The 20,097-nt window shown below is 52.5% G+C and overlaps 1 protein-coding gene across 1 annotated transcript in view; it reads left to right on the top strand.

The window, feature by feature from the left end:
• Positions 1-20,097, top strand: part of DOCK2 (dedicator of cytokinesis 2) — a 373,603-nt gene that overhangs the window by 346,426 nt on the left and 7,080 nt on the right. Inside the window, exons 41-46 of the mRNA XM_008147631.3 lie at positions 1,730-1,871; positions 7,207-7,288; positions 8,889-8,973; positions 9,763-9,849; positions 14,987-15,163; positions 16,545-16,628. Of these exons, the coding sequence (XP_008145853.1) occupies positions 1,730-1,871; positions 7,207-7,288; positions 8,889-8,973; positions 9,763-9,849; positions 14,987-15,163; positions 16,545-16,628 (657 nt within the window). The remainder of the gene's footprint in view (positions 1-1,729; positions 1,872-7,206; positions 7,289-8,888; positions 8,974-9,762; positions 9,850-14,986; positions 15,164-16,544; positions 16,629-20,097) is intronic.

The following is a 20,097-nucleotide window of genomic DNA, read 5'->3' on the forward strand; positions in this document are numbered from 1 at the left end:
CATCCCTGCAGCAAGCATCTCTGCTACCCAGCAGCCCCAGAGAGCACCGGCTCTCAGGCCTTTTAGACTCAGGACCCCTTTTCTCTCTTAAAAATTATTGAGGTCCCCAAAGAACTTCTGTACTTACAGACTATACATGCCACATTCGAAATTAAAGCAAAGAAAATTAAAAATATTCATCAACTTATTTAAAATAAAGCCATCATTTGTCAATATAAACTTCATCTTTATGAAAAAATAACTATTTTCTAATTTAAAAACTAGTACGAACAGTGAATTGTTTCCTATTCCTGCAAACCTCCTAAATGTCTGATTGCGAGATGACAGCGAGATGCTTACACCTGCTCTGCATTCAGTCGGCTGTGATTCCACACATCACGCAGCCTCTGGAAAATGGCTGCATACTCACAAGAGACTGAGAGTGATGTGGGCAAATGACAGCTTACTGTTATTATGAAAAGAGCTTAGATCCTGTGTGGCCCGGAAAGGGTCTTGGGGACCCTCAGGGACCCCTGGAGCACAGTTTTTGAACCACTGCTTCTGTGGATTATTCATTCATTCATTATGTAGAGAGTTGAATTGGGTCAACTACAGCCTTCCTTCCGATCTGGGAGTCTAGGATTCAAGTCTGAGCTCAGGGAGATTCAATAAGAACAGTAAACCTGGTGTCTGACTCCACTTGATTGACAGTTCTGTCAAGGAGACAAAATCACTCACCGTTACCAGTCGATTTGGAAGTCACAGTGGGCATGAGCTGCCTGCAGGAGGGGACATGCTGAGAGTTTCCTTGATGGAAGAGAGGTGCCTTCCCAAACCTGATCGTGCATCAGAACCCTCTGGGGAACTTGACAGAAATGCACATCCTGGGCCCTACCACATAGGTTCCGTCTCAGCAGGTCTGGAGTGAGGCCTGAAAATCCGAACTTCTAAAGTATCCCGTGCTCCTTGGATGGTCTCCCAGGTTCAGAAGCCACCGATCTATGGAGGTGACAGACATGGGTTTAGACAGAAGAACTTAGGGCCATCAGAGGCTGCCCAGATCTGGTCTAGTACAGGGATTCTCAACTCGGCTCTGTTGACATTTTAAACTAGGTCATTGATCTTGTGCATGAAAGGATGTTTAGCAGCATCCCAGGCCTCTGCCCACTAGATTCCAGTACTCCTCCCCCCGACCCCAAGTGATGACCAGCAATGTTTCCAGACATTACCAGTTCCCATGGAGGCAAAAACACCCTCTGTTTGAAACTTACTGGTCTAGAAGAGGCTAATGTGGTCAAGGAAGGGTAAAGAGTGTGTCTCCATGGAAATAGGACCAGGAGCCAAATGATGGGAGACCCAAATGCTGGTCCCTCCCCACCCACAGGCCCGGCCCACGGGGCCCATTAAAGGCCAGACGTAAAACTTGTGGTCATATAAAGAGGAGAGTAGGAGTGACACGGTGAACGTCGAGTGAGGAATTATTCTGAAAGCTCTACATAGGACAGTTTGAAGGAGAAGCTTTCAGTGTCCGCCATCTTCTCTCCCTCTAGACCCAACCTTTCTTAAGAAGAGCTGTGCCTGGCTAGAAGGTCAGTGAGCTGAGCTTCTCCTTTCCTCAGTGGGGAAGTAGAGAAAGATCTATAGGAGGCCACCATGGCCCCGTGCTCATGTCACAGCCTCCCAGCTTTGCTTGGACCACACCCTCCAATCCTGGGCCCTGCGATCCCTGATGGCTGTCATTTCTCTACAGAACAAAGTGTTCATCTACCGCGGGAAGGAGTACGAGCGGAGGGAAGACTTCCAGATGCAACTCATGAGCCAGTTCCCCAACGCGGAGAAGATGAACACAACCTCTGCCCCCGGGGACGATGTGAAGAACGCCCCAGGCCAGTGTATCCTTGGAGCGGCCCCAGCCCAGGGGCCCGACCTGGGTAGCCCTGCTGGGACTGTAGCCCACAGAGCCCCATCTTAGAGCTCAGAGCTGCACCAGCATCATTGACGGGGTGCCAATTTCAGTGTCCAGTGTGGTGGGATACAATGAACCCACCTGGGGAGACTCTAGATGTTGAATTCATTGGTTAATTACTCACTCACTCATTCATTCTTGTAAGGAATACTATCGAGATCCCACTCTGCACCAAGTTGGAGTCTATACTCATAACGTGGTTCTACCACAGGGAGCATATAGTTCAGTAACTAAGAGAGACATTGAACAACAACACCATTAAATGTGTGTTGATAAAAATGCAATCCCTGCCAAGAGGAAGCTATGCAGGTCCTGCGATGGGGAGGGCAGGGAAGGCCTCCTTGGGGAAGGTGATGTGTAGGGTGAGTCACCAGCCAAACGTTAGCGGGAGCTGGGAAGAATGTCCTAGACAGATGGACGGCCCATCACGTGCAAAGGCCTGAGTGGGAAGAAGCAGAGGAGGTTCCAAGAACTGAAATGGGGCCACAACATTCTTCTAGGAAAATCAAAACTCCCAAGTAAGGCCTCCAGGCTGTCTGTACTCTGCCTCCTGCCTGCCTCTCCATCACCAAGGCCCTGACTCTTTCTTTCCTCTTTTCTGTTCCTTAAACACGTGAAGCTTGTTCCCACCTCTGGGCCTGCGCGTGCTCTGTTCCCTCTGCTTGGCATGCCCTTCCCCCATCAGATCCTAACTTGGCGGCACCACCTGGAAGAGGCCGACCCTGGTCACCTAAAGTGGCCTTCTCTGAACTCTTCAGGGCTCTGATCTCAGCCTCCGTGTGTCTTCCTTAGAGAATTTATCTCAGTCTGTTGTTATCTTTGTGCTTTTTAAAGGTGCGTGTAAGTTAGACGCTAAGCTCTGTCAGGGCAAGGACTTGAACATCACAGTAACTCCCACATCATCCCGTGCCCCGTACGAAGCTGACTCTCGGGAAATACATGCTGATTAATAAGAAGACAAAGAAAACAAGAGGAAAGGAAGAGGGAGATGGACTCAGAAAGGGAGGGGAGAGGGAGCCAGCTCACTGGCGCACAGAGGACAGAGATGGCATGAGATGACGCTGTGAGGTAGGGCAGAGTAGGGTGTTCACGCGACCCTGGGCAGGAGGCAGACTCCCGAGGAAAAGGCAGACAGCCTAGCGGAGGTGCGTCAAACCAGCCTGGCTCCCCGCTTTGCACCCTTGAACACAAATTAAGTTATAGCCTTTAAAGCGGGGTTGACAGGTTACATGGCCGGTCTGCTCAGTCTGCCGAACTGTAATCCTAATATATTTCCCTCGGGTGATGCATATTCACCTGTAACCTTTTCATTATGCTTGCCTGCCCTTCGTGCCTGCTCTACCGCGGTCGTTTGCAGCAGGAAATGTAATGGTGGTGGGGCTGGCTGGTTACAGATGCGAGTTGGGGTACAGATGAGACCCGGGATGGACACGTGGAGTTGAGCAGCCCCATGGCCATTAACTCAGGCAGGTGGAGGGGGCATGAGCTCCCGGCCATGTAATCATACGGAGGCCTGATCCAGTGTCCAGATCCAGGTCTGTCATTTGTTAAATGTCCTCTTCTTGCTATGCAGGGACTGAGTGCTTTAGTGCCATCATTCCTTTAATGCCCGTAACATCTTATAAGGTTAGTATTAATTTTCCTTATTTCATAGAGAAGGAATGTGAGAGGCAGGGAGGTAAGGTTACAAAGCTAGTTGGTGAAGGAGTTGAGATTTGAACTCCAAGTTCTATGTGTCTCAAAGTCTGTATTCTTTCTATAATGCCAGCATCTTGTTTAAGACTGATGAACAGAATGTTCTTTATTAACTAATTTTTCATGTACTAGGCATTTGCATGCATTGTTCCCTTCTATACTCCTAATAATCCCCTGAGATGGGAAGTATTACTCTCTGGATTTTACAAATAAGAAAACAGAGGCTCAAAAACTGTAAGCATCTGCACAAGATGCCTGGAAGTGATGGAACTAGGATTTGAACTTGGGTCTGCTTTTTACCAAAACCTGGGTTCTCTTGAAAAGCTGATGGGCAGTTTGGAAAGGTGACAGATATAAGGTGACAGGTCTCCTGTCTTTCCACTTAGGTATCAAGTGGGGAAAGACATTTAAAAGCAAAGGTCGCTTAGCTGAGTGTCTCCTGCCCCTACCATCCTCTCTGCCCAGACCTCAGGGCCACACTTCTATACACAGCCTCAGCACCTGGTTAGAGTCTAGCCACACATCCTGCTGTGTCACTGGCTCCAATGGGTCAGGGTTGGATGACCCTCTTGGACCAAGGCCAGATGCTAAGGTCAGTAGACATGACCTAGAACCTTCTTTAAAACAGTAGTTGGCAAACTTCTCTATAAAGGACCAGATAGGAAATATTTCCATCTTTCTGGGCCATGTGGTCTCTGTCACAACCACTCAACTCTGAGGCAATAGTGGGGGGGGGGGGGGGCGGGCATCCATGGATAATACATGGATGGATTATCGAGGTTCTAGGCATTTTCCCACTAAACATCTTGGCTGCAAGCATTTGCATCACAAATATTTTTAATGCAGAATTAATTCACAGTAAGGCAATTTTGCCGTAAAAGGACATAATAAAACAGGAAAAAGTGAATAACAAAATTAAAAAGACGTTGTTGCTATACATTTTTTAAAACATCGATTTGTATTTGCATATGGTCACATGTCCATTGCTAGAGGTTCCAAAGCTCCATGGGAAATGCTATTGTATGCAATACATACAGTATCACCTAAGGCTTCACAAACTGCTGTGTGATCATTTTCTAGAGTAGTATGCAATCCAGCCCATATTTTCTATCAAGTAAATATATGTACTTGTTATCATCCACTATTCAGACCACCCCATCTACATGTCACTCTGTAGAGCGTTATGAGGACTAAGATTTATATAATGTGAAGATGGGATTACCACGAGACCTGTCAATGGAGAAATGAAATAAAACCAAGCTGTCATGACAGCCAGCATAAACACATTAAGTATTTAATGTATTTAAATTGATTTGTCAATGGAGAAATGGGACCAAACTGTCAAGCGGCTATTTTATCTTTTATGGCAAAAATGCTTGAAGCCAAGATGTTGACAGCTGAGATGCTTGAAAATACCCGACAAGCCCAACATTGGTATGGAGTGAGTTCATGGGGAGGGGGCCAGTTGAGTTAAACTTGGAATGATGTCTTGGCCATTTCCTACGTGTGAAAGAATCATTGCCTCCGCTATCAGAAAGTTCACGGCCTGGAAGGGGGGAAGGGGGGACGAAGACAGGTCGCTGAAAGATAAGAGCTTGGTACAGACAAAGCGCTTGAGGGGCCCCCAAGCTGTGGAGAAGGAAGGAAAAGGAGACCTGGCTGAGGACAAGCCAAAGGCTCATGGAGGTGCTGGAGGTGTGGGGAAGCCTTCCAAGAAGAGGGAACAGTAGTGGATGTAAATATTTCTCTCTTTTCCACGTCCAGCGTGGCTAGAGAGCAGTCCAGTTCCTGAGTAGGGGTGGCTGGGGATTGAGAAAATGAAAGAAAGAGACAGACACAGAGATAGAAGGAAAAGCTGGGGCCTGGTGGGACCACTGTCCTCTGATGGAGAGACAGGGACCCAGAGCCAATACAGCGTGTTTATTTTATACAGTGAAAACCAGGAAGTTTTACTAAACGTCTAGACAAAGGAGATTATGCGCATTCTTGGGTGGGCCTGAGTCCTATTCATTCCTGGTGCTTGGCTGGATTTAAATAACAAAACCCATCCTGGGGCACCTGGGCTAAAGGTCAAGCTGATGACACTCCTGCCTCTGGCAAAGCTTGTTTCCAGGATGTAGCTTTGCCAACGCCACTGGATTCAGCTGACAATAATTTAAAAAATGCTCATGTGTCTTCCCAGGTGCTCTCTACAAGTGGAATCTGTTGGACCCACAGAGGTAATGGTGGGATATAGGTCGGGAGCCTAGTGGTGTATTCGAATACTTCATATTTAACGTTGGCATACTAGAATGCCAACACGAGGAGTTTGTGATCCCTTGATTGGCAGAAATGCCAGGCCCAGGAGGAGGGATTTCGAAGTCATGGCAGTCGTCTGGCAGAGCAGAGCAATGAGAGAATACGAATCGTCTAAGACAGGGGTCCTCAAACTTTTTAAACAGGGGGCCAGTTCACTGTCCCTCAGACCATTGGAGGGCTGGACTATAGTTTAAAAAAAAACTATGAACAAATTCCTGTGCACACTGCACATATCTTATTTTGAGGTAAAAAAACAAAACGGCAAAAACACCCGCATATGGCCCGCGGGCCGTAGTTTGAGGACGCCTGGTCTAAGAGGAGAGATAGGTGGAGACGCCATGGAGCAGGGTGCAGGGATGGGCCCAGTGATGGCTGACTTTGTTCACCCAGTTTGCAGTATCATTCGCTTAAAGTGAATAAAGGTCTAGAATCAGGGTGACAGAGATCTATCCTCTCCTTGTATCTGTGCCCATGGCAGGCATCACTAATCAACCGTGGAACTCTTTCCCACCAAGCCCGATCATGGCCTTCCAATCCTATTGCAGGCAGCTACTCTCAAACTCTCAGAGTTGGAGTGTAAAGCGGCATGTATTTGCATGCTCTGAAGCTGTGCTTCTCAAATGTGTGCGTGCATATCAGGATCTTATTAAAAATCAGCGTCAGATTGAGCAGGTCTGAGGCGGGGCCTGAGAATCACCATTTCTAACATGCTCTCAGGTGATACCCATGTTGCTGGTCCAAGGGCCACACTGGGTAGCAGTCGAGAGTCAAAGAGCCTGAGTTTAGGATTAAAGGCGTAAATACAAACCCCTGCTTTGTTCTCACAAGTGTGTGAGTGTCCGCAAGTTGTCTAGCTTCTTTGACCTTGATGTCCTCAGCTAGGAAATGGGACAATTACATTAATACCACTGCTCTGTGGAATTGGAGGGAGGAAAGGCGACCATGAGGAGATGTGCTCTGCAATTGATTAAGAGCCATAAATGCATTAGATGGTGTTGTTGCTAATGTTGATACAGCAATGAAAATGGTGATTAAGCACTACTAACCTACCATCAGCAGGGACAGGGACAGGGTTGCAAGTGACAGCAGCTCTGCCTGCTAACTGGTCAACAGGACCTAGTTGGCTGCCAGCAACCTGAGGTTGGTCCTTCAATGAAAACTGGACCCCAGAAGGCTGGTCTGGAAGGAAGGCCTCAGAGGGACCCACTCTGCTTGGAACTGTCCCTCTGGCCAGGGATGTGTTGTGAGCCTTAACTCAGGGACCCCAGACATCCAGTGTTTTACCGTCCAGCCCGTCTTGGATGAACACCCCAGGTTCAAGAATAAGCCGGTGCCTGACCAGATTATAAAGTAAGACCCGCAGCTCCCTGGAAGGCGGGAATGGGGAAGAAATCCCAAACTGAGCTGGGGGCAGCGATTTCTCCCCAGGGCCCTTCTGGGTCCCTCCCGGTCTTAGCCAGCCTGTTCCCCTTCCTCTTGGGAGGAAAATCCCACACCCCTCCCCTCAATTAGCCATCTGGGCCCTGCCGCTGAAAAGGCTGAAGCCAGAGATGAAGGACAAGAATGAGAATGTGGTTCGCCTCGAGGCAGAGCCTCAGTAAGCAGTGATGAGATTCACTGAACTGGACGTGGAACCTGTCGCTCAGGTGGATCCCACAGTGTGAGTGTGTGTGTGTGTGTGTGTGTGTGTGAGTGTGTGTGTGTGTGTGTGTGTTTGTGTGTGTGAGTTGTGTGATGTGTGTGTGTGAGTGTGTGTGTGAGTGTGAGTGTGTATATATGTGTGTGTGTATGTGTGTGTGTCTGTGTGTGAGTGTGTGTGAGAGTATGTGTGAGTGTGTGTGTGTGTGTGTGTGTGAGTGTGAGTGTGTGTGTGAGTGTGTGTGTGAGTGTGAGTGTGAGTGAGTGTGTGAGTGAGTGTGTGTATATGTGTGTGTATGTGTGTGTGTGAGTGTGAGTGTGTGTGTGTGTGTGTGTGTGTGTGAGAGTATGTGTGAGTGTGTGTGTGTGAGTGAGTGTGTGTGAGTGTGAGTGTGTGTGTGTGTATGTGTGAGTGTGTGTGTGTGTGTGTGTGTGTGTATGTGTGTGTGTGAGTGTGTGTGTGTGTGTGACGGAGAGGTCCAGGGAGGGCGTGCTCAAGCTGGGCACTTTCTCCCAAGGGGACATCTTTCAGCCTGTGCTGAGGTTGTATGTTGACAGTGGGCATGTTCAGATTATGGGAAAGGGACATCCCAGGGAGTAGTGTGAAGGCAGGTGTCAGCCTGTTCAATACTAGAGGGCAAGGTCAGTGATGAGCCATGAGGCACGGGCTCTGCTGAACCTGTGGGCACAAGGCTGCACCCCTTCCAGCTGTCCAGCTCACCCCCCAGACCCAGGGGCCCAAAATAGCACCCCAAGTGCTTTAGTGAAAGGCCTCCCCTCTGGACCGTGGGAAGCAGGTGCTTGTAGGAAGAAGGGCCCATGGCCTTCACACAGCTGAGCAGGACCTCAGCCTCCTGCCCCCGCCGTCAGGCACCCGTGGGCCGGGGACCACAGCCGTACAGCTAGCACTGTGCCCTGCTGGCCCCGATGGCAGAACCTCACTAGAGAGTCAGGAAAAGTGACTTGGGGGGTTGGCTGGGATCCCTAAAGAAATCCTTGGAAGATCCCCCTGGGACATTGGCTAGGTGTGTTGCATAGCAGTCACAGGAAATGGCGACCCAGGCGACTCTGCGTGCATTCATGCAAGAATTCCAACTCCTGGGGTACCCCAAGGGCTGCCCTGTCCTCATGAAGGCGGAACACCAGTCCACCTTCTAATCACCTTGCCAGAAAAGCCTGGTTTTAAGCGTTGCAGCGAGGACTCTGCCAGGCCCGAGCTTGCTGTCAGGGGCCGCACTGGGCAGGCTCAGGGCAGGCTCTGCGTCAGCGGCCGGCGTGCAGCTGGGAGCCTCAGCCTCTTCCTGTCTTGCAGCTTTTATAAATCCAACTACGTGCAAAGGTTCCACTACTCCCGGCCGGTGCGCAGGGGCACGGTGGACCCCGAGAACGAGTTTGCCGTGAGTATCTCCCCTCCCCCGCAACAGCCCTGACCATCCCCCGGGCCCCCTTGCCAAGCAGGGCATGCATCTGCCAGCCTCCGAATGGGAGGGGATCTGATCCAAAGCCAAGGAAGTAAAGCCAGCATCCACCGACGCAGCGACCCCATTCCTGGTCCTCCCATTGGGTTTGTTAGTCTTTTCACTTTCAAGATACGACACGGGCCTTGTGTGAGATGCATCTTTCAACCAAGGACACTGGGGCATTTCCGGAAGGGAGGGTCCTCAGGCTAGGCAGGGGCATTGAAGCCAAACCCTCCAGGAAACACCAATTATAAACCACAGAGGTGTGAGTCCCGGCTGTCCCCTGTGTGTTCCCCCAGCTGGGGCCTGCCTTCTGTGCCCAAGGGCCAAGGCCAGCATGAGGAGCTGGTCTCGGGTCTCCTCCAGCTCTTTGCCTCGGGCTGTGACTCTTCATATCTGGGGGGGTTACTGCCCCTTTGAGAATTAAATGCACACGGTGGCCCTTCCTCAGGAAATGCAGGTGGATGCACTCAATATTACCTTAAAGTGCAAACCCTTCAGACCCCCTAGTTAAAACTGGGCCTAAATCCAGGGAAAACTTAAACTTCACGCTGGGAAAGGATTCCTAGGGGTAAGGTGAGAGTGTGTTTCGGGGTCTTGCAATACTTATTCTGATCTCGGGTGGATGGGAGCCGGGGGGTCTGGAGGGATCCGGGAAAGCGTGCCTGGTACCCAGGTTTCCTAAGTGGTGCTTTCCTTCCCTCGCCACCCTCTGCCCCGGCACAGTCCATGTGGATCGAGAGAACCTCCTTCGTGACCGCGTACAAGCTTCCGGGGATCCTGCGCTGGTTTGAGGTGGTCAGCATGTCCCAGGTGAGTCTCCGGGCCTTCGGGGTGCACCTCTCCCAGCCCGGGAGCTTTGGTTTGACGCCACCGTGGGAGTCCTGAAATTCCAGGGCAGGAAGGGACCTGAGGCAGCATCTAATTAGCTGCTTTCAGATCTTTTTTAAAGCAAAGATGACTTTCCCTCCACACAAATGAAACCTGATGCAATGAAAGCTGGTGAATGGGGAGCTCCTGTGGGGGATGCAAGGGGAGGTAGAGGCCTGGAACGCTCACCACTCAACCACCCCTCATATCCTCCTTGTCCCAGCAGCCCCTGAGGGTCCATGTGCAGAATCCCCCGATGAACCCATTTCACAGCTGGATAAAATGAGGCTCACAGAGGAGAAATCCCACAGGCGCCAGGCTCTGACTAGGACTAGAATGCAAATCTCTGAACTCCCTTCTGCAAATTGCATGTACTTTACTTCTCAATGCACTTCAGGGTCTGCACATCCTCAGCTAAGAATCTTTCCGCTGCCACGGGGGTTCAGAGTGGTGGTGAGGAAACCTGAAATGTAGGCACATATTCAGGATGTCTTATTCATTCAACAAATTTTTGATGTGTACCTATCACATGCCGGGCACTGTTGACCTGACCTGAAGACTTTGCCACGAAGCTTACATTTTAGTGCGGGAGACAGACTAAAACATCCAAGTCAATATATCCTGTGTCAAATGGTGATAGCCATTATGGAGAAACGTAGAAGAGAGAGATGATGGAGGGATTGCTATTTAAATCGGGTGGCCAGAGAAAGCCTGGAGGGAGTCAGGGAGTGGCCCATGCAGATACGAAGAGGAGGACTTTCCAGCAGAGGGAACGGCAGTGCAAAGGCCCTGGGGCCAGTGCATGCTTGTGTCTGGGTCAGCACCAGTGAGTGCTGAGGAGGAGGAGGCAGCTACCAGATCGTGTAGGTCTTTATGGGCCACCACAAGGACTTTGGCTTTCCTACTGAATGACCTGGAACCGTGAGCAGAGGAGGGACGTGATCTGATTGGTGTTTTCCAGCTACTTGTATTATCAGCATTAGGACCACCCAACCCCAGCCCTTGATACCCGCCCTTGCAGTGAGCCCAGCAGCTCAGTGGCCCTCCAGTCTCCTTTCACAGGCCTAGCCTGGACCTTGGGGGAAAGAATGATGATGATATCAGCAAACACTCATTGAGAATGTGCTAAACCAGTGGTCGGCAAACCGCGGCTCGCGAGCCACATTCGGTTCTTTGGCCCCTTGAGTGTGGCTCTTCCACAAAATACCACGGCCTGGGCGAGTCTATTTTGAAGAAGTGGCGTTAGAAGAAGTTTAAGTTTAAAAAATTTGGCTCTCAAAAGAAATTTCAATCGTTGTACTGTTGATATTTGGCTCTGCTGACTAATGAGTTTGCCGACCACTGTGCTAAACTGTTCGCACGCATGATCTCATTTAACCCCTCAACAACACTGAGAGACGAATGTTACCATTCCTCCCATTTTACAGGTGAAGAAACTGAGGAGTGGAGTGAGTTAGTGGGTTGTTCAAGGTTAGCAAGTAAGGCAGGGTTTGACTTTCACCTCGGGTTCCTGGGCTGGACTCACTCTCTCCTTCCTCGGCGTGTCCCATACCACCCCGGCAGTAAGTAGAGCCCGGGGAAGACAGAAACCATCCGTGCTCGTCCTCGGGGGACGGACCGCCACAGGCGAAGCTTGACGAGTGTCCCAGGCCCCGTGTCAGGCTTTATCCCATGAACACAAAACCCTGTGAAGTACATACTATTATTAATCCCACATCTGGAGTGAAGAATGTGAAACTTTCTACCCATCTGTAGCTGCCACCCAATGGCCCTGCTGTGCCTTTTCCTCCAACGGCGCTCAGCAAGGCGCCCCCTGACCTTCAGTGACCCCGTGAGATTGTGGGCAATGGAGGGAGCCCTGCTGCACCCCCCATTCCTCTCCCCCACTGACTTTCTCCTCAAAGCACCTGCCGCCTCCTAACAGACCATCTAATGTGGCTGCATGTTGATTTTAATATCTAGAATATCACATATAACATAACCTATTAGGGTATAAGCACTTAAGCACTATGATAACATAAGCTCCGGGAAGCCAGATTTTGGTCTATTTTGTTCCCTGCCATATCGCTGAGTGCAAAGACTAGTCCCAGGCCCGTAACTGCTGCTCGAGAATCTTGGTTAAGAAAACCTATACCCATCAGTCAATATGCAGACGCCGTCACGTCTGAACCGGTTTCCTTGTCTTATGGACTCAGGAGTCAGGAAAGAATTGGTCAACATTTTTGTTTCGCTCCTTTTATCCTGATGGCTTCTGATGGGAAGGTTTGGGAAAACTTCCAAAACGTTGACTGGAGTGGATTTATCTGTAGCCGCCTCCCGGCTGAGTTACCCCGAATGTCAGCACGTCTCAGACGCCAGCTTCCTGCCTGCTGAGGGCGTGCGTGTCCCTGCACGGGCCTTTGCATACCCTGAATTGATGTCTTGTCAGCTGTTTCTTCCATGAATCGTCATGACGACAGGACTGTGTGTACAGAGAGGTGTTCTCTGATGGGATTCGAGTGTGGGTTCTGCTTACGGAGGGTTCTTTATTGCTCTCGGCCCCGAGATCGTGCCACCTTCATAGCAAGCCTTGATCTGGGGTCAGGAACACAAAGACAACACGGTCGTTAACGAGCTGCATGTTTTTGGACAAACACGGTGTGTCTCGGGGCCTTAGTGTCCATCGTCTGTAAAATGGAGACGGAAAAACTATGGAATGTCAGAGCGGAAAGCCACCCTAGGGGTCATTCAGTCACGAGCTTCAAGTTCAAACACCTTCCGGGCCCAGGAGAAAAATGCAAACAGGCGGGATAATCCCATGCCCACAACAGGGGCTGGTGATGAGGCGGCAGACCCTCTCCAGTTGAAGTCAGTTTTGCAATGAGACCTCACGTGCGTCTGCAAGAACCTCGCCAGGCCCAGCCTGGCCTGCAGACCCTGGTTCTTGTCCATCCCACTGTTTTACACAGAGGGAAACTGAGGCCCAAAGGTGGGACTTGAGCTGCCGAGTGATCGGGGCAGAAGTAGGATGCAACAGCAGCGCCTGTCTCATGCAGTGCCTGGGGTCCTAAGAGGATCTGATTTAAGAAGGGAATGTGGGTGACACGCCTCTGAAGAACACGAAACACCCCTGATGACAGGGAATGCGTGTCCCTTCGTCCTTCGGCTGATGCTCCCACCTCCCAGGTCTAAAACTGTTTCCAAAGCATTTCCCTCGGATAGTTCACTTTCCCCTCCAGCAGGGTGGGCAAGGCTGCATGCGGTGGCACTGCTCTGAGCACTGCACACTGGGTCACACAGATGCCGGGGGGCGGGGTGGAGGTGTGAGAAGCCAGAGGCACCATCACCCTCACTCCCGGCTCCCCAGGCTGCAATGAGGTTGAAGACGGGGGGATTCAGAAGTCGCTTGAGAAATGGGGAGGAAAGACAATCAACAGGACTTCCCATGTTTAGCAACTGTCCCTCACGTCTACATCTCTCAGCCGCGCCAGGCTATTGTGAGATCGGGGTGCGGTGCTGGGACCTCCCTGCGGGACAGATTTTCCCTAGAGCCCAGGCTGGATGGGGCTTCCACAGCCCCCGCAGGGGTGCCGCCTCGCCGAGCGGGCACAGAGCCTCCTGCTCCAGCTCACGTGTGTGCGTGACAGAAAGCGGCAGTGACAGTGACAGAGCCTGGTCGCAGGGCCGCCTTGCTGCAGACAACACCATCTTTAAAAATGACAACAAACGAAGAAAGGTGTGGGAGGCTGGGATTCACCGAGATTTAAGGAAGTGCTTTTAAAAGATGTCCAAGACGGCTCTAGAGGCTGGTTCTGCCCTTCCCACATGCCCCCTGGTCATAATATCTAGCAGGGACATTTTTTAAAAGAATTCTGCTGAGTCAAGGGTCATATTATCTCCACTAGTCTTTGCTCCAGACTCAGGGAGGCACCCCACCTGCCAGGGAGTCTCCGCTGGTGAGGACCATTGCTGCTCTCTGTCCTCACGCCTACGGAGAAGGAGGAGCGTAGCTGCCAGCTATTCTCCGAGCAGGTTCCATCAGCCTCATCTTACCAATGAGTCCACTAAGGCTCAGAAAGGCTAGGAAACTTCCTCAGGGCCACACAGCTAGAAAACAGCCAGCAGAGCCTAGGGCTGCTCTCCGTGTAGGCCAGGGGTGAGCGCACCAGGGCCTGTGGGAGATCCCGCCCGCCACCTGTTGTTGTGAGTTGTTTCATTGGAACAACCAGCGCATTCATTTTCCTGTTGCCTGGAGCTGCCTTTTCCTACAGTAACAGAGTCGACTGGCTGCAGCAGAGAATGCCTGGCTTGCAGATGCCTGGGTCTTTTATGGAAAAGGTTTGCAGCCCCTTGCTCAGTTTTCCACTCCAGATTCCGTGCTCTGGAGAACCCTGACTGCACAGTGAGCATGTGAGGGGCGTCCTGTTTGTATCGCTTTCTGAGGGGTGTTGGAGAGGCGATGGGCTTTATCTTCCCAACTACACCGAATCCACCTGGGAGCAGTGACCCCTCGTACAGCAGCCGGTTTTAGGACTGACGCTGGGCCACGCTGGGGCATCAGGTCTCCAGCTGCTCTGATCTGCCTGCTGACAGCTCGCACACAGTAGGTACACAAGCAATGCCGGATGGGTTGGATTACAGAGTGGTTCTCCCAGGTCATAGGAAGGAAGGGCCTCCCCGGAGCACATCCAGCCTCTGAAACCCCAGCGGAGGCCTGGAGTCGCCTCCGCTCCCCAGGAAAATCCCTTCTCACAGCACAGGAAGCTGTCTCTCCGCCAGCAGACAGCCCAGAGCCACTAATCACAGGCCGCTCAGCCCCTCGGGGAGCATCGCCTCATTTGAATCCCAGCCCCCAGTGAAATCAATCCCTGCGAGTGTGTCTGTTTTCCTTTGTCATTTTTGGTTTTTAATTTATTTCATTTTATTGTTGATTTCAGAGAGGGGGAGGGAATCCTGCACGCCCCACACTGGGGATCAAGCCCACACCCCTGGCATGTGCCCTGACCAGGAATAGAACCCTGGCCTGCTGGTCCATAGGTCGATATCTGTTTTTAAAGGCCCTGCTAAGTCCCCCTCTTTCTGCCAATCTCATTTGCAACAGACCACAATCAGCCCCCTGGAGAACGCCATCGAAACCATGTCCACAGCCAACGAGAAGATCCTGATGATGATCAACCAGTACCAGAGTGACGAGAGCCTCCCCATTAACCCGCTGTCCATGCTCCTCAACGGGATCGTGGACCCCGCCGTCATGGGAGGGTTCGCCAAGTACGAGAAGGTGAGGGCTCTGCTGTCCCAGCCCCCGTGGGGGTCAGAGCAGTGGCTGGGAGTCTGGGGGCAGACACAGCTGCATGTCGCTCATCTTACTGTAGCTGTTTGCCCCTAAAGGGACCCCTCAGCCTGGTGGGAACCCATTCACCTCCCAGAGGCTCCACAGCCTCCCTCTCATCTCCTTCCCACCCTCAGTGCCACACTGGGCCGTGGCCGGAGGGCAGGGCTCACAGGGCCCCTTAGCCCAGTGTCACATCCAGGCGCCTCTGCCAAGGAAAGGTTCTGAGAGGACCAGGTGACGGTCAGCCAGGCCACTGAAGTGGAGAAACCACGAATCCAAGTCCGTGACTGGAAATATCTTCTAAAAGAGAAAGCAATGAAACCCAGAATCCATGACAGTGCAGACAGGATGGAAGGTCAATTCCAAAAGGAGAATTACAACTTAGATAGCCAGGTCCATGGTCCCTCCAGAAATCCCCACCCATGGGAGCCACAGATTTTTTTTTTTTTTGAGCTTCCTGGTGTCCAGAGCAAAAAGGGAAAAGCCATCAGATATATGAGTCACAGTATTCACTGGGGAAAATACCAACTTCTCAGGAGGGGGACATAGCTTTTCCGGGCAATGAAATGGAATGGAAAGTCCTCATTGGATTTTCACACCTTACACCTCAGGAGACACTGGGGGGGCAATGGCCTCCTCCTTCTAGTGACCCTCACAGTGAGCTCCCTAGTGTGTTTTCCATGCCATTCGCTGATGGAGACTAAGCCTGCAACACAGCCATTTAATTCAGAGTAATCCCAGTGGCTAACCCAACAGTCCTTCCAGCCACCCTCCGTCCCCCACGGAGTCCCCGCTGGCATGCCTTTGCTCAGCCTGGAGGGCTGCTGTGTGTGTGTGTGTGTGTGTGTGCACACATGGAGGACATAAGCCCGGAGAGAGCTGGGGGTGCCAGGTTCACACACCAGAAGGGAGGTGGTAGGTGAGCTACTCTCGAACGTAAATGTGAGTCCAATCCTCGCAGAGCTTTGTAACTAACCTGGGTACCCCCCCACCCCCAGGTTCTGATTCAGTAGGTCTGGGTGGGGCCTGATAATTGCATCTCTGACAAGTTCCCGGGTGATGGGTGATTTGCTGCTGCTGCTGCTGATCCAGGGACCCCACTTTGAGAACTACTCTCCTGGGGTGTGGGGCCCATTCCCAGTGGGTGCTGACCTGAGCCTCCAAGAGGAGAAAACAGCGTAGGTCCCTATAGGTCTCTGCCCCATCAATACTTGTGGCCTCACTGCTGGCCCTCGCCAGGGGAACCCTCTCTCGGCGCCAGGGAGATGGGTCAGGGGGCCCACACCAAGTGAACAGAAACCCCCAAACTCCCATCTGTCCTCCCCAGGCCTTCTTCACGGAGGACTACACCAGGGACCACCCCGAGGACCAGGACAAGCTGAGCCGCCTCAAGGACCTGATTGCGTGGCAGGTAAAGCAGAGCTGACCTGGAGCCGCCCACCTCTGCCCTCCCCAGCCCCTCCCGGTACAGGTGCCCTCAGCCAGCGGCTGCCTGCCCAGCTGCACGTGTCCTCCTGTCCCTCGGCTTTCAGCCCTTCTGACGCTATATCTTACCGAGCAGGCCCACTCGGAACCTGGATTGGGCCACCGCAAGGCCTTCGTGCTGCCTGTCGCTAAGGCTGCTTTATGGGCTGCTGAATTCAGGGGCAGCTCCTCCCAGCGGGACTGAAATAAAAGCCAGGCCCCCCACACCCACCGCCACTCCCCCCACACCCGGCACATGGCAATCAGATAAAAGAGGCTCCAGCCCCACACCCCCGTCTGAGGCCGACCCAGTCTGTTGCAGCTAATGCTCAGGTGGCCATCAGGTTTGGGGGTAACTGAGGCCCTTGGTTGGTCTTTGGTCGAAGGGCCTTCATTCTGCACAGCTGCTTAGCCCTCCGGAGCCCAGCCAGAGGACTTGGAAGGCGAGTCCGTCCCACTGCCCTGCTCCCCCTCGGTCCCCCCACCTCCCTACATCCCTTCTGCCTGGCACCTCTACCTTCCTCCACACTCAGCCCCCTTCTGACTCTTTCTGTCTTTCTCCCTCTCTCAGAGGTTCTGTGCTTATGTCCCTCCCCACTCCGTCTTTTACCTCCCTCTGCACCCCATCTTACTCCTCTCTCTGCACCCCACTTTACTCCTCTCTCTGCACTCCATCTTACTCCTCTCTCTGCACCCCACCTTACTCCTCTCTCTGCACCCCCATCTTACTCCTCCATCACTTCTTTAAACCCCCACCTTACTCCTCTCTCTGCACCCCCATCTTACTCCTCTCTCTGCACCCCACCTTACTCCTCCATCACTTCTTTAAACCCCCACCTTACTCCTCTCTCTGCACCCCCATCTTACTCCTCTCTCTGCACCCCCATCTTACTCCTCTGCACCCCATCTTACTCCTCTCTCTGCACCCCATCTTACTCCTCTCTCTGCACCCCACCTTACTCCTCTCTCTGCACCCCATCTTACTCCTCTCTCTGCACCCCATCTTACTCCTCTCTCTGCACCCCACCTTACTCCTCTCTCTGCACCCCATCTTACTCCTCTCTCTGCACCCCACCTTACTCCTCTCTCTGCACCCCATCTTACTCCTCTCTCTGCACCCCACCTTACTCCTCTCTCTGCACCCCACCTTACTCCTCTCTCTGCACCCCACCTTACTCCTCTCTCTGCACCCCCATCTTACTCCTCTCTCTGCACCCCACCTTACTCCTCTCTCTGCACCCCCATCTTACTCCTCTCTCTGCACCCCCATCTTACTCCTCTCTCTGCACCCCATCTTACTCCTCTCTCTGCACCTCCATCTTACTCCTCTCTCTGTACCCCATCTTACTCCTCCATCACTTCTTTAAACCCCCATCTTACTCCTCTCTCTGCACCCCCATCTTACTCCTCTCTCTGCACCCCCCATCTTACTCCTCTCTCTGCACCCCATCTTACTTCCTCTGCACCTCCATCTTACTCCTCTCTCTGCTTCCCCCTCCTGCTCCCCTCCTTTCTCTGGCTCTCTCTCTCCTGGGTTTTCTCTCCCTTCTCTCTCCCCCTTTTCTCTCTCCCCACCTAGAGAAGGAACAATCCACCAGACACTCCCCCAACACACTGTAAAGGACCAGGCTCCTCCAGGCCTGATGCAGCGCCCCACAAACACCTCTGCTCTCAGGGGCCCCCACCCACCATCAGGCACACGGTTGAGGGGGCTGTGCTCCGAGGGCAGGAGCCCAGGGGCAGGGCAGGGTCTGCAGCTGCCAGTCCTCCCCCCTCCTGGCCCATCGCCAGGCAAACAAAAGGAGCTGCTGAGGCTGTGGCTGTGGCAGGGAGGGGAGTGCTTGCTACTCCAGGGAAATCAGGGAGTGCGCGCACTGGGTGAGCCTCTTCTCTTAGAATAAGGGTTCCTAATTCAGGTCCGTCTCTGCCTCTGCCGACTACGCAAAGTGAGGCTTGGAAAGGGGCGAACCAGGCGCCGCACAGACATGCTCCCCGGAATGCATTTGTGTGTCTGGAATTTTCTCTCCATTCTTACCTGTGCCACCTGTGAACCCCATCGCCCCCAAGGCCCCAGCCTTCCGAGGTCTCATGCCTTTTTTACTCACATAACCACATTCCTCCTATCTCCTCCCCTGCCCCCACCCGCACGCAACATGGGAAGCAGGAAGGCCGGGCTTTGATTTGGTTTCCTTCCTCTGGTAAGTCTGGGGTGCCCCAGAGTGGGCTACCATGTCACACAAATCTGTTTGCTTGTTGGGGTCATCCTCAATCCATATCACTGCCCGGGGGTCTCTCCACGGGGCACCATTTATCACCTGGTAATGGATTCTCAGTGCTGTGTCCCCCACCCAAAGCCTGGAGCGCAGACGCACAGCACAGAAGGAAATCTTAGCTAATGGAGAGGCACTACAAAGGAGACTTTGAAAGCATATAGTAGATGGCTTCTAAAAGCCCTTAGCTGGGGGAAAAAAAAAAGAAAAAGAAAAAAAAAAGGCTGTTAGCTAGGCCTCTTCATACAGCGCCCCCTAGTGGCCACCCTCTCCCTAGCTGGTCCCCCACTCACCTGGTCACTATGTTACAGAGACCCACTCAGCCTAGTCCCTCCCACCCAGAGTCCAGGCACCCTGGCCATGGCACCTACCCTCAGGGGGGAGGCAGCCCTTTTGCATTATTACACACAGCAAAGGGGTCCTCCTCGCCCATTCGTTCCCGTCCCTCTCAGTTTATATCATGGAAGTCCCTCCTGTGTGCCCGGCCACAGAAACACAGCGCTGGGCCTCCCAATTAGAGATTGCCAGCTCTCACTGCTCCTGCCTCGGCCTTTCCACCCCACCTCTGTGCTTGGCCTCTCGGCCCCTTCGCTTTTCTGGGGTACCAGGTGCCTCCAATTCCTGAGCCCTTCCTGGCTTCCCAAGGGGAGATGGCTCCTTCCAGTCGCAGCTCCCTCCCCTGCTCCAGGGCAGCGGCCATCATCCTCCATCCGTCCCCTGACATGCTGGGTCCGGTGGGCAGGTCTCTGCCTTCACTGAGGTTTCCTTTCCCCTTTGCCTCGCTGCTTCGGGGAGACGTCCGAGAGAGAGAGAGGCAGAAATGTCTTTACGTCACGAGTCATGGAAGCATGTCCTTTTTTCTTCAAATTAACCTATATTCTGCCTTTTCACGCCCTCGTTTTGCTGCCCCGAGGCCAGGATATTTTCTCAGCTCTTCCTCCTCCCAGTGGCCCATGTGGCCTGGCTGCTGTCTTTACCTCTCCCCCTCAGACAGGACCCAGTGACCCGCCTTGTTGATCAGTCGGAACTTAACTCCCTCACCTCCCACTTCACCATCTCCGCCCTCGTCTCCTCCATCACTTCTTTAAACCCCCTATCTACCGGCATCGCCCAGAACTTCTTGGACGAGGCGTTGAGTCAAAGCAA

The sequence above is a fragment of the Eptesicus fuscus genome, chromosome 6 (assembly GCF_027574615.1).
Source record: "Eptesicus fuscus isolate TK198812 chromosome 6, DD_ASM_mEF_20220401, whole genome shotgun sequence".
NCBI classification, from domain to species: domain Eukaryota; kingdom Metazoa; phylum Chordata; class Mammalia; order Chiroptera; family Vespertilionidae; genus Eptesicus; species Eptesicus fuscus.